The 15181-nt window shown below is 45.3% G+C and overlaps 1 protein-coding gene across 4 annotated transcripts in view; it reads left to right on the top strand.

Annotated features, from left to right (window-relative positions):
* LOC117976207 (BOS complex subunit NOMO1) overlaps nucleotides 1–15181 on the top strand; it is a 62738-nt gene that overhangs the window by 27417 nt on the left and 20140 nt on the right. For all 4 annotated transcript variants that reach the window (XM_055100283.2, XM_055100285.2, XM_063598467.1 and 1 more), the window contains 9 exons: nucleotides 2076–2250; nucleotides 3648–3789; nucleotides 4087–4218; nucleotides 5619–5755; nucleotides 7607–7694; nucleotides 10683–10746; nucleotides 11296–11391; nucleotides 14256–14474; nucleotides 14560–14642. In XM_055100283.2, coding sequence (XP_054956258.2) covers nucleotides 2076–2250; nucleotides 3648–3789; nucleotides 4087–4218; nucleotides 5619–5755; nucleotides 7607–7694; nucleotides 10683–10746; nucleotides 11296–11391; nucleotides 14256–14474; nucleotides 14560–14642 — 1136 coding nt within the window. The remainder of the gene's footprint in view (nucleotides 1–2075; nucleotides 2251–3647; nucleotides 3790–4086; nucleotides 4219–5618; nucleotides 5756–7606; nucleotides 7695–10682; nucleotides 10747–11295; nucleotides 11392–14255; nucleotides 14475–14559; nucleotides 14643–15181) is intronic.

The raw sequence follows: 15181 nt of genomic DNA, 5'->3' as shown, positions 1-15181 counted from the left end.
GCTAACATGGTGAAACCCCGTCTCTACTAAAAATACAAAAAATTAGCCGGGCGTGGTAGCGGGCGCCTGTAGTCCCAGCTACTCGGGAGGCTGAGGCAGGAGAATGGCGTGAACCCAGGAGGCGGAGCTTGCAGTGAGCCGAGATAGCGCCACTGCAGTCCAGCCTGGGCGACAGAGCGAGACTCCGTCTCAAAAAAAAAAAAAAAGAAAAAAAAAAAAAAAGAAAAAAAAAAAACAAACTCTTTGGCTTCTGTCCAAATGACTGTGAAAATAGATTTCTCTCAATATCCACCAATATTACCTGTTTCTGTCCATATATGTATTTAAACCCTGTTGAAAGAATTTATTGATACAAATCAATTTTTAAGGGCTTCAGTATAACGGAACCTTTTTCTACCACCCTTTTGGTTTATTTTTCCAAACTAAGCCAGTATAGATTTGAGGTTTAGGGAGAATAGGCACTTCTTTTTAATAAGAATATGGGCTAAAACAGATCTTATGGTTCAAATATTTACAACTTAAGGAGGCAAAGAGATTTGATAGGAAATAGACAAGGTGATGTGTCCCCTGACAGGTACACAAATCAAGAGAATATGACAGGTCCTTGGGAATGATTGTGTCAGTGTTGGCTTCCCATCCTTTTATTCTGAAAGTTCACAGTAGGGGAATGTGAGAACCAAAATGCATATGCTAGGTCAGGGATTGGGACACTTTCTCTGTGGAGAGCCAGAGAATAACTATTTTAGGCTGCGTGAGCCATACGGTCTGTAGGACCACAGCTGAGATAGACAATTTGTAAATGAATGGGCAGAGCGCAACACAGCTACATTTTTGGACACCACAGTTTGCATTTCATGTAATTTTTACCTGTGAAATATTATCTTTCTTTTTTTTTTTTTTTTTTAACTTTAACCACTTAAGAGTGTACAATTCTTTTTCTCGGCTTGCAGTTCATCACAAACGGGAGGGGGGCCCTGACTTGGTCCTTGGGTGGTAGTTTGCTGACCCATGCTGGAGATAGTGAGCTCATATGGCTGGGCAGTCCCTTCACTCTGAAGAAATGGCTGTGTTTTTCATGATTCCTAGATTTCACATACACAATCTTCCACCATTTCCTTGTGTTTTCCACTGTTTTTTTATTTGAGGCGGAGTGGTGGTTCCAACATTTAATGTACCCCTAATTGTCAGAATCCAACATTCTTGATTATCTTTATGTCAAAAGTAACTAATTTTCATCTAAAATGATTCTTGAAGATTCTTTAAAAGGAACAGTTGAAAAGACAACTGTGACCCCCAGCTACGATGTACTATTACACTTTAACACACCAGCTGCTTCAGAAATGAAGACCAGCACTCCAAGGATGATGGTCGTTGTAGGGGGGCCTCTCATGTGTTATTCGAGGGATGCCTTGCAACACCTTACTCCTTATTTAGAATCTCAAATCTGAATCATTACCTTAATAGGGCTTTTCAGTTATAAGTTACATTTGTGGCTCCTACCTCCCAAGGAGTTCAATTTTAGCTTTGCATTTTTTAACTTAATTACCTTTTCTGTTCCAATCTCCCAGTTTGCTTTCATCCATGTATTATATATAATCACAAGCAAGGAAGACGTCTTTGATAATCCTGACTTATTTGATGGCCTGGTAATGCCACAGTTTCTTAGGCAGCTTAGAGCTCTTGCTTTTAAGGGCTAGCCCACATTCTCAGTCCAAGGCCGCTCCGCTGTCAACGATCCAATTACCTGAAACGTTTTTATTATCTGCAGGTTTTCTTAAAATTGCCTCTGCAGTGGGGGATTGCCAGATGTCACCCGGAACACACAAACAGCCCCACTACGGGCCCCTGTTCTGTAGAAAGATGCCCAGTCTTGCTTCTGAAGGTTGCTTTTTAAAACCAGAATGAAGGTTGCTTTTTAAAACCAGAATCATCTGGACTGCATTCTGTCTCTTCATTAAGATTAGACTATTCTCAGGAACAAGGGCTGGGAGAGGGCTGCATCTTTTTTGGTCGATAAGAGCCTTTCCTGTTATAATTGAGTCCTCGTGCTGGAATGAATGGTCTTCTCTTTGCAGGTTCAGTGTCTGTGGTCAGATATCAATCATTCGCTTCCCCGACACCGTCAAGCAGATGAATAAATACAAAGTTGTCCTGTCATCTCAAGACAAGGACAAGTCTTTGGTCACCGTGGAGACAGATGCTCATGGATCATTTTGTTTTAAAGCAAAACCAGGGACTTACAAAGTGCAGGTGCGTTGCATTGTTTTAAATTTAAAATGTTTTGAGAAAAAGCAGTGATTTTTAGAAGGGTTATTAGGTTGAATGGGGTTAGAGAAGGAGCATTCCAGTTTCCAACTTCTTGTTTCTAAGTCTTTACAATCCTGCACCAGTAGAGGAGAGTCAGATAGGCATCCAGCTAAAAAATAATGCCATCTGCCTCTCTTTTTTCCAGTCTTGATGTTTATTAGTATCAGGCTGCCAGTCACTCCTCTACCTTCAGGCTTCTGGCTGCTGTAGAATGTCGATGAGTCCAAGAGGACACCAAAAATGAACTCTACTAATGGCAGCTCAAAAATGGCCATAGTGCGTGGCTTCTGGGACCCCAGGCCAAAATGGAGCTTCCCATTTCCTGCTTTGCCTTGACTTCAAGATGGCTAGGCAGGGACCACGCGACTTATCCATTCAAGCAGGCCGAGAACGGGGAGACGGTCTGGCCTGTGGTCTCATCACCATGGTGAAGGCCCAAGCCACAGCTGGCCCAAGCAAGCAAGAGACAGGACAGAGCAGAGGTCAGCCCACCATGCCTTTCAGTGCAGTGGCCCTGCCCTTGGGGAGAGACTGTTTCCGTGGGCTCTCACCCATCAAATCAGCAGCTGCCCTTCCTCCCTGTGGAAGAGCAAATAACACAAAGGGAGAGGGCCGAGAAGGTTCCCTGTTAGACTCTGCTCTCCTCTAGGGCAAAGTGGGGTCCCTCCCTCTGTGGGAAACAGGGTAGGAGATTGCGTTCTCCCTGCTTCCACAGAACAGCGTGGTGTGTGGGTTGACAGCTGCCTTTATTAGATGGTAGCTGGCTTCTTGCGAAGACGTCCACATTGACAAGTCTTTGGAAGCCCTTTCGGAAGCATGATGGACTTCTCCAAGGAAGGGCAGTGTCGTCTTTACTAGGGATGAAAGATTTGACCGCTGCTACCTTCACCTGTTCCTCCTCTTAGCCCATGAAAGGCACACAGAACAATAGGAGGAAGAAAATGACTTAATTCCACCAAAGTGTCATCCACATAGTGTTGACAGGTTCAGAGCTTATGCTACAAGTGATCCGAAGCCGGGAAAAGTGACTGGGATGTAGTATGGTTTCTAGTATGTAATTGAGGCATGTCCGCTTTGTGTGCCTGTGGGGAATAAGGCCAGATAGACTTTTGTTCATACACATGGGTCTGTTGAGGCTAATTTTTCATCTGGGTAGAACTGTGTTTACTTCACACAAGTTATTCGTGGATTTGTTGTGATTGTAAAATCGGCCTGGAAATGAAACTTTGGCCTTCAAAATCTCTTTAGCCTTGGTCCCAGATGAATGTTCTAGCGCCCTGTAGGTCAGGGGGAAGATCTCCCCGAATGCAGCCTCTAACGCTCCATCCACGTTTCCGCAGGTGATGGTTCCTGAGGCAGAAACCAGAGCAGGGCTGACGTTGAAACCCCAGACATTTCCTCTTACTGTGACCGACAGGCCAGTGATGGATGTGGCCTTTGTACAGTTCTTGGCATCAGTTTCTGGGAAAGTCTCTTGTTTGGGTAAGATATCACTGGAAAGTAAGAACACTTAGTTTCAAAGAAGTCAGCCGGTAGGAGTGGGATTTGGGAAACTTTTCCTTTTGCCTTTGTTGTTTGCTACTGATCACCTGCGTGCGAGGGAGGCTTTTTGGAGTCAAGTGGGTGCATGTTAGCTTGAAAGAAGCACTCCGTCCGCCTCCGGCCACTGCCTCTTAGGGGCTCAGCAGTAGCAAGAAGCTATTACATAGGGTTAGGATTCGAAACTGTGCTGAAACCTTATGAGGGGTCACATGGGGCCCTCCCTTCTTTTCCCTGCAGACACCTGCGTTGACTTGCTGGTGACTCTACAGTCCCTGAGCCGCCAGGGTGAGAAGCGGAGCCTCCAGCTCTCCGGCAAGGTCAACGCCATGACTTTCACCTTTGACAACGTGCTCCCTGGAAAATACAAAAGTAAGAATTGGAATGCAACATCCTGTGGCCCTCACACACTTCTTGTCTTTGTAAACTTTCTAAAACTCAGGTCTCAAATTGTATCACAACCATGTACCTTTCCTTGCTTTAAGTTGTCTTTGCCTCGTGACCTTGATGGCATTATTTAGCGTTGGACAAGCATGGAGGAGTCCAGGCCCTGAGCTGACCGCCACCTTGTCAGCACAGCCCACTGGCTGCTTCTGTTAAGGGAGGGTGCCCCGACGTATGGCATTTTATTTCTAAAGGCCAGAAAAAGGAGTGTGAAGTAGTTCCACTGATGTGTTCTACTAACTTAGCAGTACTGGTGCTGAGTACTGGCCATGGCAAGGTACTTGACCTCCCCGAAACTCAGTTTTCCCATCAGTAAAATAGACGTAATAGTACCTTTCTGTAGAATATAAGACTAAAAGAAGTAAAGTTTATAAAGCCCGTTGTGCAGAGAGCCAGCTAAGTAGTTGGTGCCCACAAATGTTACTTCCCTTTTCCTTGCCCTTCTTAAGAAGCCACTTCTTGCCTGTATTTCTGCTTTTTCAGAAATCAGCTTGGGGCTGCTGGCAGTGGATAGCTTATAAAACAGACTGCTTTTCTGGAATTATATTAATATTTTCTGTTATGGCAGGGCTTGGCAGACTACAAAAACTGCCTTTTTTATAAGCATAGTTTCCTTAGAATACAGCCTTGCCCATTTGTTTATGGATTCTCTATGGCTGCTTGTGTGTAACAGTGGCCAAGTCGAGTGGTTGAGGCTGACAAAGCATGTGGCCTGCAAAACTGAAAAGAGTTGCAGAAAAAGTTTGTGGATCCCTGAATACCTTACTTGCAGCCTGATCTTACAGGCCCCATTAGATTTCTTTCTTGATGTAATGGACATTGGTTCGAGTTTTTCTTTCTTTTTTTTTTGAAATTTAGCCTTGCTCTGTCACCCAGGCCGGAGTGTGGTGGCGTGACCTTGGCTCACTGCAACCTCTCCGCCTTCTGGGTGCAGGAGATTCTTTTGCCTCAGCTTTCCGAGTAGCTGGGATTACAGGCATGCACCACCATGCCTGGATAACTTTTGTATTTTTAGTAGAGATGGGGTTTTGCTATGTTGGTCAGACTGGTCTTGAACTCCTGGTTTCAAGCCATTCAACTGCCTCAGCCTCCCAGAGTGCTGGGATTATAGGCGTGAGCCACCACGCTCGACTCCAGGTTTTCTTTAGCAGTAATTTATTCCAAATACTGCTAGTTATAAATATATGTATGTGTATATTTCTATCTTTATGTCTACATACACACCTGCTTTTTAAAATTAGTTAATTCATGATCGTTGTTTCTGGTGGCGTGCAGGGAGGTGGTGTGCTCCACGCCCACGTGTCCATTTTTGGTGTTTGCTTTTGCAGTAAGCATCATGCATGAGGATTGGTGCTGGAAGAACAAGAGCCTGGAGGTGGAAGTGCTGGAGGATGAGGTGTCTGCAGTTGAGTTCAGGCAGACGGGCTACATGCTGAGATGTTCCCTGTCTCACGCCATCACTCTGGTATGTACGGCTTATGGAGTCTCTTATTTGGAAAAACGCTGGCCTTGTGGATGTCAAGAAAGACTAACATCCCAGGCATATTGTAAACGTAGGCAAGTCAGATTTCCTTTTCTGCCTCTCCACTCGCCCACCTGTTACGCAACGCATAATCAGGAAGCATTTATACTCTCTCAGTGGAAGGACCCCTGTATTTAGGAGGTTTCCTTGTCCTGGCCGTACGCTAAATCTGACTGGTGATTCGGGGTGGCCTTTGGTACAGTGCAGAGCACACTGGCTTTATATTATTAGGAATAATAGCTTTGGGTAAATTCATTTGCTGCTTCTCAGCCTCAGTTTTCACCGAAAATTGAGATCTTAATACCTACTTCTCAGGGTTATGGCAGGGCTTAAGTGAACCCTCTTAGGTATCAAAGTGTCCTTGGTGTACACCGCTCTGTACTGCCAAGTGAGTTTCTCTGATATATATATATATATATATATATATTTTTTTTTTTTTTTTTTTTTGAGATGGAGTCTTGCTCTGTTGCCCAGTCTGGAGTGCAGTGGCGCAATCTCGGCTCACTGAAACCTCCACCTCCCGGGTTCAAGCGATTCTCCTGCCTCAGCCTCCCGCGTAACTGGGACTAGAGGTGCGTGCCACCATGCCCAGCTAATTTTTTTTTTTTTTTTTTTTGTATTTTTGTTAGAGACAGAGTTCCACCATGTTGGCCAGACTGGTCTTAAAACTCCTGACCTCAGGGGATCCACCCGTGTTGGCCTAGCAGAGTGCTAGGATTACAGGCATGAGCCATTGTGCCCCACCTTCTCTGGTGTATTTATTCCAGCACAGGGGAAGAAGCTGTAAACAGGATCTTAGCTTCTTGTTGACTGTGGTCTCTGTGGCCTGAAAGGCAGTGTGAAATGGGTTTCAGGAGCACTTCTGTAGATCCCTTCGTGAATTTCTATAATGTTTTGATGTCGAGCGGCGGCAGATGTCATCGTCAGGTCTTAGTTTCTCTGTAGAGAAACTAGAAGAATTGGAACTGGTGTTTCATGTGCCAGCTTACTCCCCTAACTGCTTAATTACAAAAACTCGACAGGTCGATTTGTTATAGGAGATCGATTAATATCCGGTTCATAATAAGTGATAGATATTTAGGAAACCTTTCCCTTCCAGCAGTGGAGTGGATTTCCAGCTCTCTTGTAATAAGATCCTTTTTTTTTTTTTTTTTTTTGACACTTCTTAACCCCTTCTTTATCTCCTCCCACTGTCCCTTCACTCGCCGGGCCCCAGCCACAGTGGTCCTCTGCAGTCCCTCACCAAGCTCACTCCCTCCTCGGGGCCTTTGCACATACTCTCCCCTCTGCCTGGAGTGCTGTGTCTTCTCCAGAAACACGTGTCGTTGGTTTTTCCTCCTCATTCAGGTGCAGCCCTATTGTTCAGGAGAGATGTGCCCTGGGACCAGCGAGCTAAAGACCCCTAGGCGGGGATTGTTCTTCTCTTGCTTTCCTGTTTATTTTCAGAGCTTCATTACTGACCAGTTGAGATCACTAATTTATTTGTTGATGCGTTGATTTTGTCTTCCTGTATTAGAACATAAGCCCTGTGAGAGCAGGAGCCATGGTCATGACTTCCAGGGCCCAGCCTTGTGTCTGTCACATAGCAGGTGCTCAATAAATATTAGTTGATTGAATGAAAAATAGCACACTTTTGTTGGAAGTTTTGGGAGGTTTTTAATTTTCCTGTGGCACCCAACTGCTCCAATAATTAATGGGCAAAACAGATGACTGGTTTGGAAAGAGAAATATTATTAATCATCTTGGTGTCTCCATCTCTCTTAGTAAGTCATTGTATTGGCTTTGCTCCCTTAGGAATTTTATCAGGATGGAAATGGGCGTGAGAATGTGGGGATTTATAACCTCTCCAAAGGAGTCAACCGATTCTGCCTGTCCAAGCCTGGTAAGTTTGGAAGGATTGATGTGCCATGAATTAGAAAAATGGAAAGGCACCAGAGGATGGTTTTGAAGGCATTTTTTTCTACCTTGGTTCTGTTTGCATCAAGCTTTCAATTTCTGTGTGTTCAACCTGCTCTTGTTTTTCTGTCTGTCTTGGGTTTGAGTTGGGTAGAGACCACTGGGCCCTTTCACCTCCAAAAATATACCATTGGCCAATGGCCTCTCTTTATAGTGCTGTTTTAAAATTTGAATCATTTCCCACTTTGCTTAAAATCTTTCAGTGGCTTCTCGCTCCTTCTCATTTTTTTTTCTCTTTTTTTTTTTTGAGATGGAGTCTTGCTCTGTCACCCAGGCTGGAGTGTAGTGGCTCGATCTTGGCTCACTGCAGCCTCCACCTCCTGGGTTCAAGCGATTCTCCTGCCTCAGCCTCTTGAGTAGCTGGGATTACTGGTGCCCGCCACCACATCCGGCTAATTTTTGTATTTTCAGTAGGGATGGGTTTCACCACATTGTCCAGGCTGGTCTCAAACTCCTGACCTAAAGTGATCCGCCCGCCTCAGCCTCCCAAAGTGCTGGGATTACAGGTGTGAGCTGCTGCACCCAACCCTCTCTCTCTTTTATAATGGCTTTTTTTGGAGGCAGAATTTGCATATCATAAAACTCACCTATTTAAGATGTACAATAAAATGATTTGTAGTAAATTTATCAAGTTGCACAACCATGGCCAGAATCCAGTTTTAGATTTGTTCATCACCCACAATGTAAGATCCTCTGTGGCCGTTGACAGTTAATCCCTGTTTCTAGCCATGGCCAGCCACTGATCTATTTTCTGTCCCCATGGATTGGCTTTTTTTGGACGTTTATCATACGATGCTGGTATTTTGTTTGGCTTCTTTTATTTAACATGTTTTTGAAGTTTATCTGTGTCATGGCACATATCAGTAGTTTGTTCTGTTACATTGCTGTGTAGTATTCTGGTGTGTGGTTATATCATATTTTGTGTATCCATTTATCAGTTGGTGGATATTTGAGTGGTTTCCAGTTTGACGCTGTTATGACTAATGTTACAGACATTCTTGTACAAGTCTTTGTGTCCGTATGTTTTCATTTTTCTTGTTTCGATACCTAGGAATGGAATTGCTGCATTGTGTAATAAATTTATGTTTAACCTTTTAAGAAACTGTCAAATTGTTTTCCACAGAGGCTGTGTCGTTTGATATTCCCACCAGCAATGCACGAGGGTTCCTGTTTCTTCACCTCCTTCGCCAACATTTGTTATTGTCTGTTTTATTATAGTCATCTTGGTAGATGTGAAGTCGTGTCTCATTGTGGTTTTGTTTTGCATTTTCCTAATGAATAATTCAGTGGCTCCTCCGTTTGGTTCCCAAGATAAAATACAAACTCCTTAACCTGATCTTAGCTCCTGTATAACCCAGCCCTGTCTGCCACTGTCTCTACTCCAGCCACTCTGTCCTTCTGGGTGTCAGTTCGGCTGCCTTTGGCTACAAGTAACAAAATCCATCCAGCAGTGCCATCGGCAAGTGGTAGTTTATTTGGCTCAATAAAGAAGTGTGGCAGTGCGTGGCTGCCAGCATGGGTTCAGCAGCTGGTAGATGTTAGGGGTGGTGTCTTTGTGATTCTTTAGGCCTTTCCCTTCTATTTTTTGCCTTGTATTTTCAAGATGGCTGTGGTTAGAAAACTTATGTTTAAAGGAGGAAGTCAAGGAGAGGGCAGGCAAACATTTCCTTGCGCCCCCTCCTCCAGTAAGCTACTTGTCTGTATTATTGGCCAGAACCGTGCCACATGGTTACTTCTAGCTGCAAGGGATGCTGGGACAGTTGGATGTGCTACCCGAGGCTGAGCGTGTTGCCACCCTCAACATAACCAGGGTTTGTTCTCAAGGCAGGAAGGATGCCTGTTGAGGAAACAATGAGCCAGCCTGTGAGGCAGATGCTGTTCTCTGTGGACATGTCCTCCTGCCCCTCCTAGCTGGGGCCTTCTTACCCATCAGTTCAGTATTGCTTCCCTGGGGAAGGATGGCCTCCAGGGCCACTTAGGCCTGCCTCCTACACTCTTGCTCTCAGCACTCACTTCTATCCCCTTCTTGCATGTGCCACAATCGATATGTTTGTGGCTGTCAAATGCTCCCCCTCTCTGTGGATGGTAAACTCCATGAAGACAGGGACCACTGCTCTGTCATTCCCCACTGTGTACCAGTACCTAGCATAATACCTGGCCAGGAAGAGGTGCTCTGTCGATATTTGTTGAATGAAAGACCAAACAAAACAAACAGAGAAACCTGATTTTTTTTTTTTTTTGATGGTAATTACTCTGGGGCTTGTTGAGTGCAATGAAAACAGCAGGGTGGTTTTAGCTAATTTCAGGTTTTTGTAGGAAGTGTGGCCAAAATATTGGTTAATGATGATTTGGGGGAAATACATTGTTATTCCTTGTATCTTCCTGAAATTGACTGTGTTCCTCTGGCAAGTGATGAAATGTACCCTTACTCGGAGTGTCCTCCCACACAGACTCACACTTTTCTGGGGCTTCCCTTACTCCTTACCTCCTTTTTAGGAATATTTATAGGAAGAAATTGAGGCTGTGGTTATCTCTTGGATCCTTAATAGAATCTTTTAAGTAGAAAATTATCCTCAGTCCAGTTTGCAGTAGAAACATACTTTCTGTTCCTTCTCGTGCATGGATGGGTCCGTTCACTTGGTCTGTGCAGATTTAACTACTGTGAGTTGTTACCTTATGGAAAATGAAAATCATGCGCCTGTGATCGGGCCATTGCATGGATCAGGTCATTGGTAAGACGCCTTCATAGGCAGTGAAAACGATGCCTGCCCAGTATTTCTGATCCCATTATTGCAGATCTGCGATACGTTTGAGTTTTCACATGCAAAGAGCTGCCACTCGATTTCAGATGTCGGAATTGCTCAGTGTAATAGATGCCATTCTCTGAAAATTACTTTCGATTTCCTGTCTGTAGGTGTGTACAAAGTGACCCCTCGCTCCTGCCACCGGTTTGAGCAAGCGTTCTACACCTATGACACGTAAGCCTGGGAATTGAATGCTTTGTGGTGTTTGTATACATTCTGTGGAGGATTCTTCATTTACTTCAGAGAACAAAAGGAGTTTTTCTGGGTTTTTTTCTGAAAGAGGCAAGGTTAGGCCTTCAACAGCATTTCTAGATAAGGATTTTAAGACACTTGGATTAGTTACTGAGGAACCGGAGACAGGATCCCTTTCCCAAGAATTCTGTAACCCCAGGATAGAGGGCTGTGTTTTTGAAGTGCCTTAAATAGAAGCTTTGTCAAATCTCCCAGCCCTCACCGATGGGCATCTGTCAAGTTCAAGTCTGCCATTTTTGTATTTTTACAGACGTGTGTGGGTTTCACTGGGAATTGGAAGCATAAAGTTGTGGAGTGGAGAATTAGTTTACTCTTTAGAATACTTCTCTGGATCTCCAGAGTTATTTTACCCCAGACTAAGAGCAATTTTCTGTAGTATATTTAGGGTGAAGAAGGATGCCCAAAAAGGGTATTGCTGATGATCTTCTGAGAATGAGTAGGTTCTAGTGTTTCCTCTCCTTTGATTTGTAGGTCTTCACCTAGTATCTTGACATTGACAGCCATTCGCCACCATGTCCTTGGAACTATCACCACCGACAAAATGATGGATGTCACTGTGACTATCAAGTAAGACGAGCGTTCTGCGGTGGGCCGAGAGTGGTGGGACAGGGTGTGGATGAGGCCTGGGGAGTCTCTAATAGGCTCTCTGGAAATTAGTTTTGATTTCTTATCTCTAGATGTATGTACAAGTGGCCTTCCCTCTCTTATAGGACATTGCCGTCAATTCCCAGCAGCCTTGATCCTTTCCTTTTCTGATTCAGAAATTACCTGTGGGTGAGGAAGAGCGTTGCGACAGCTTGTTTCAGTGTCTTCAATTTCTGTTTGAACTCTTTGTACTTCTCATCTTTGCTAAGGAAAAAAAAATCTCTGGGGTTTGTGCATTGTATTTCAAGTGTTTTAGCAAATTCAAATTGCCTATTTTTCTTTAGACTTTTGCTTGAAGGCTTGGGAAATAGAGATGGCACCTGGTATAAGAGAAGGGTCGCGAGAGAGGAAGTATTTGAAAGGCAAGTCCCTCACCGAAGGTCACGTTGATGTGAATGTCACCTTTCAGGGAATTTTTGCAGTGTGGTGAGGTACCTGTGACGCCCCAATTTTCTTGAGAAATTGAAAGAGTTTTGGCAACATGACCGTCTTTGTCAAGTAGAATGGGAATCGCAGTCCCTGTCTCCCTCCTGCCCCTGGTTGAAGTCACCTTTCCAGCTATGTTTCCATCTTTCTGTCCACCATCTGTTTATCCATCCATCATCCCTGCAGAGTACATGATGACTGAATAACTGGGAGTCTTCAGTGTTTAGGCACTGGGCTTATGAGGCCACAGCCCCTACACTTATGGGATTGACAGTCTCATGGGGGGAACAGTGGTCAGATACTCACATGCAGAACCGTAAAATGACACCTGTTCTGAGTGCTTTGAGCTTGACCTTGGGGGCATGCAGGACAGGTAGGCTGCGGGGGGCCAGGCCATGTTAAGGTCCATAGTCTTTGTCCCGTGATGCAATTGACGTGTTTTACATAGAGGAATGACATTTTTCTTCCTGAAAGGTCCCCCTATTGGCCGAGTGGAGAACAGACAGAAGAGGCCTGAGAGTGGGAGGTGGTGGAGGCAGGGGGAGGCAATGGGGGCCCCAGACTAGTGGCTGCGGAGATGGAGAGCGACGGACTGGTCGGAGAGTCGTTGAGGGACTGAATTGATGAGACATGGCACTAAAGTGACCACTGGGTTAGGGCGGGAGAAATGTCAGGGCTGGCCCTGGTTTCTGGTGATGGGGAGCCAGGTTTTTAGCTGGGGGTGGATTTGCTGAAGGTCTGTTGCTGTCTTTTACTATCATTTACTGTCTCCCTGCTTGGAAAGTATGAATTACTGATAGGACTAGCGATCTACCTTCTTACCAGTAGTAACTGCATATTACCTCCTTTCAGCTTGATTACATTCATTTTTGTAACTTCACAAGGGTGTTTGTGTTGCTTGCTTGTGCCGGAGGTTGTATGGAATGCATCTTCCAGCTAGACAGAGCCACTCGGATTCCCCCTGGGGATCTTGTACTTAGCAGACCCAAAACCCGACTGCTGACAGTTGCCCTCCATGAGCCCCTCTGTGGTCTTTTCTGATTCAGATATGGCAGCTCCCGCTTTCTCCTTGTTTCTTGATTCTTATTTCCCTTGAACCCTAGGCCCAGCCAATTCCCCAACAAAGCCTTGGCTTTACAATCAAAATACACCCGTCATCTAGTCCCTTTTTACCACTTGGCCCTCAGCCTTGGTCTGACCCCCCTCTGGGGTCACTGCAGCAGCTTCCCAGCTGGCCTTCCCTTCTTACCACATGGCCCTCAGCCCTGGTCTGACCCCCTCCGGGATCACTGTAGCAGCTTCCCAGCTGGCCTTCGCTTCTTACCACATGGCCCTCAGCCCTAGTCTGACCCCCTCTGGGATCATTGCAGCAGCTTCCCAGCTGGCCTTCCCTTCTTACCACGTGGCCCTCAGCCCTGGTCTGACCCCCCTCTGGGATCACTGCAGCAGCTTCTCAGCTGGCCTTCCTGTTTCCGCCATTGCTTTGTGTGTTTTCCATGAAGCAGCGAATGATTTCTTTTATCATACCATTCCTCGACTGAAAACTCCAGTGGCTCCAGGTCGGCACCAAGCCTGTGAAGCCTCAGTCTGACATCTGCTGCCCCTTGGACCTCTCTGACGGATATGACTCTTCCGTGGGCCCCTGTGCCCCAGGCTGGACTGGTGTTGCCATTGCTTGAACATCTGAGTGAGCTTTCTCTCCAAGGACTTTGCACTTGGCACCGCTTTGCCCAAGCTACTGTTTACCCAGAGAGCTGCGTGGCGCATTCTCTCCCTTCCTTCAGACCTTTGCTCAATGTCACCTTATCAGAAAGGCCTTGACTGTCCCTTTAATGTAAAACAGTGCTCCGGGCTCTCCGTCTTCCCACACTGCTTTATTTTCCTTTATTGCACTTTTCCTCTGGTATTATTTTTCTCTTTATTTTCAGCCCCTTCCCACTGAAACGTGGATTCCACAGGGGTAGGAAGTGTGGTCTGTTTTGTTGATGCTGTATCCTTGGTGCCTAGTTCTCTATCAGAGCAGTTCTCAGTGAAGGTAGAATGGAGGAACAGAGGATGGTGGCGTGGAGAAAACTCCATGTCCTACATGGAAACTGACAAGCTTATATCCAGTCGCCATAAAATCAACCGTATTTCATTCCAGCCCAGATCTACCAGATACTGCCACCATCACTGCAAAGCTCAGTTGTTATTTTTTGTGAAACTACTAGTTTATTTAAAACAGAAGACTCCGCCACTGTGGTGTCATGATAAGATATCCAGTTTTTAACTCGCAAGTCCATACTCGTAGAAAGGTCAAATTCCCACTGACCACAAGGATACGCAACCACGTCCTAGGGGCCGCCATTTCTTTCTTCTAGGTCTTCCATCGACAGTGAACCCGCCTTGGTCTTAGGTCCTCTGAAGTCTGTGCAGGAGCTGCGGAGGGAGCAGCAGCTGGCTGAGATCGAGGCCCGCAGGCAGGAGAGGGAGAAAAACGGCAAAGAGGAAGGCGAAGAAAGAATGACCAAGCCTCCCGTGCAGGAGATGGTAGATGAGTTACAAGGCCCCTTCTCGTATGATTTCTCTTACTGGGCGCGGTAAGCTCTCCTGTGCGTTTCCCTACAGTGTCCTCTGTTTTGTGGGGACAGGACCCACCAAACTGAAGTATATTAATTATTTTAGGTCTGGAGAGAAAATCACTGTTACACCATCATCTAAAGAGCTGCTCTTTTATCCCCCTTCAATGGAAGCCGTTGTCAGTGGAGGTAAATGTCAACTCAGCGAGCGAATGTCACACACACCTTTGCAGTTGTTCCGTTGCCTGCATTTACAAGTAGATTTGTGATGTTATAGTGAAGCCATCTTTGTAAGCCACCTTACATCCTCTCTGGCACACAGATGTTACTGTTGGTTGGATGGATGGATGGATGGATGGATGGATGGATGGGTTGGATGGATGGATGGATGGATGGATGAATGAATGAATGATTTAGATAAATAAAAGTAACTTTTGCTGTTAGAATTGAGTTGATCTTTTTGGAAAAGGACTTGGTTTTCTTTGACATTATCAGGTCGACACCAGAAGGTAGATGAAGCACAAAGCTGCCAGTGATGATCTTTAATGATCTTTCTGTTGTTTGGCAGAGCATGATGGGAGGGTCTTTTTTTGGGGAATGGATGACTGAAGTGATCACTTGTGGAGTATTTGTCTTTTGCCACTTACTATTTTTTTCCCAGCACTATGGCTTCGTTAAGTTGTGGGTGTTATGTGGTTCGTGTTTGGAAGCAGAGGGTGTTGAAGAGC

Source organism: Pan paniscus, chromosome 18 (genome assembly GCF_029289425.2).
Source record: "Pan paniscus chromosome 18, NHGRI_mPanPan1-v2.0_pri, whole genome shotgun sequence".
Classification (NCBI taxonomy): domain Eukaryota; kingdom Metazoa; phylum Chordata; class Mammalia; order Primates; family Hominidae; genus Pan; species Pan paniscus.
This window is presented reverse-complemented; position numbering and strand designations above follow the sequence as displayed.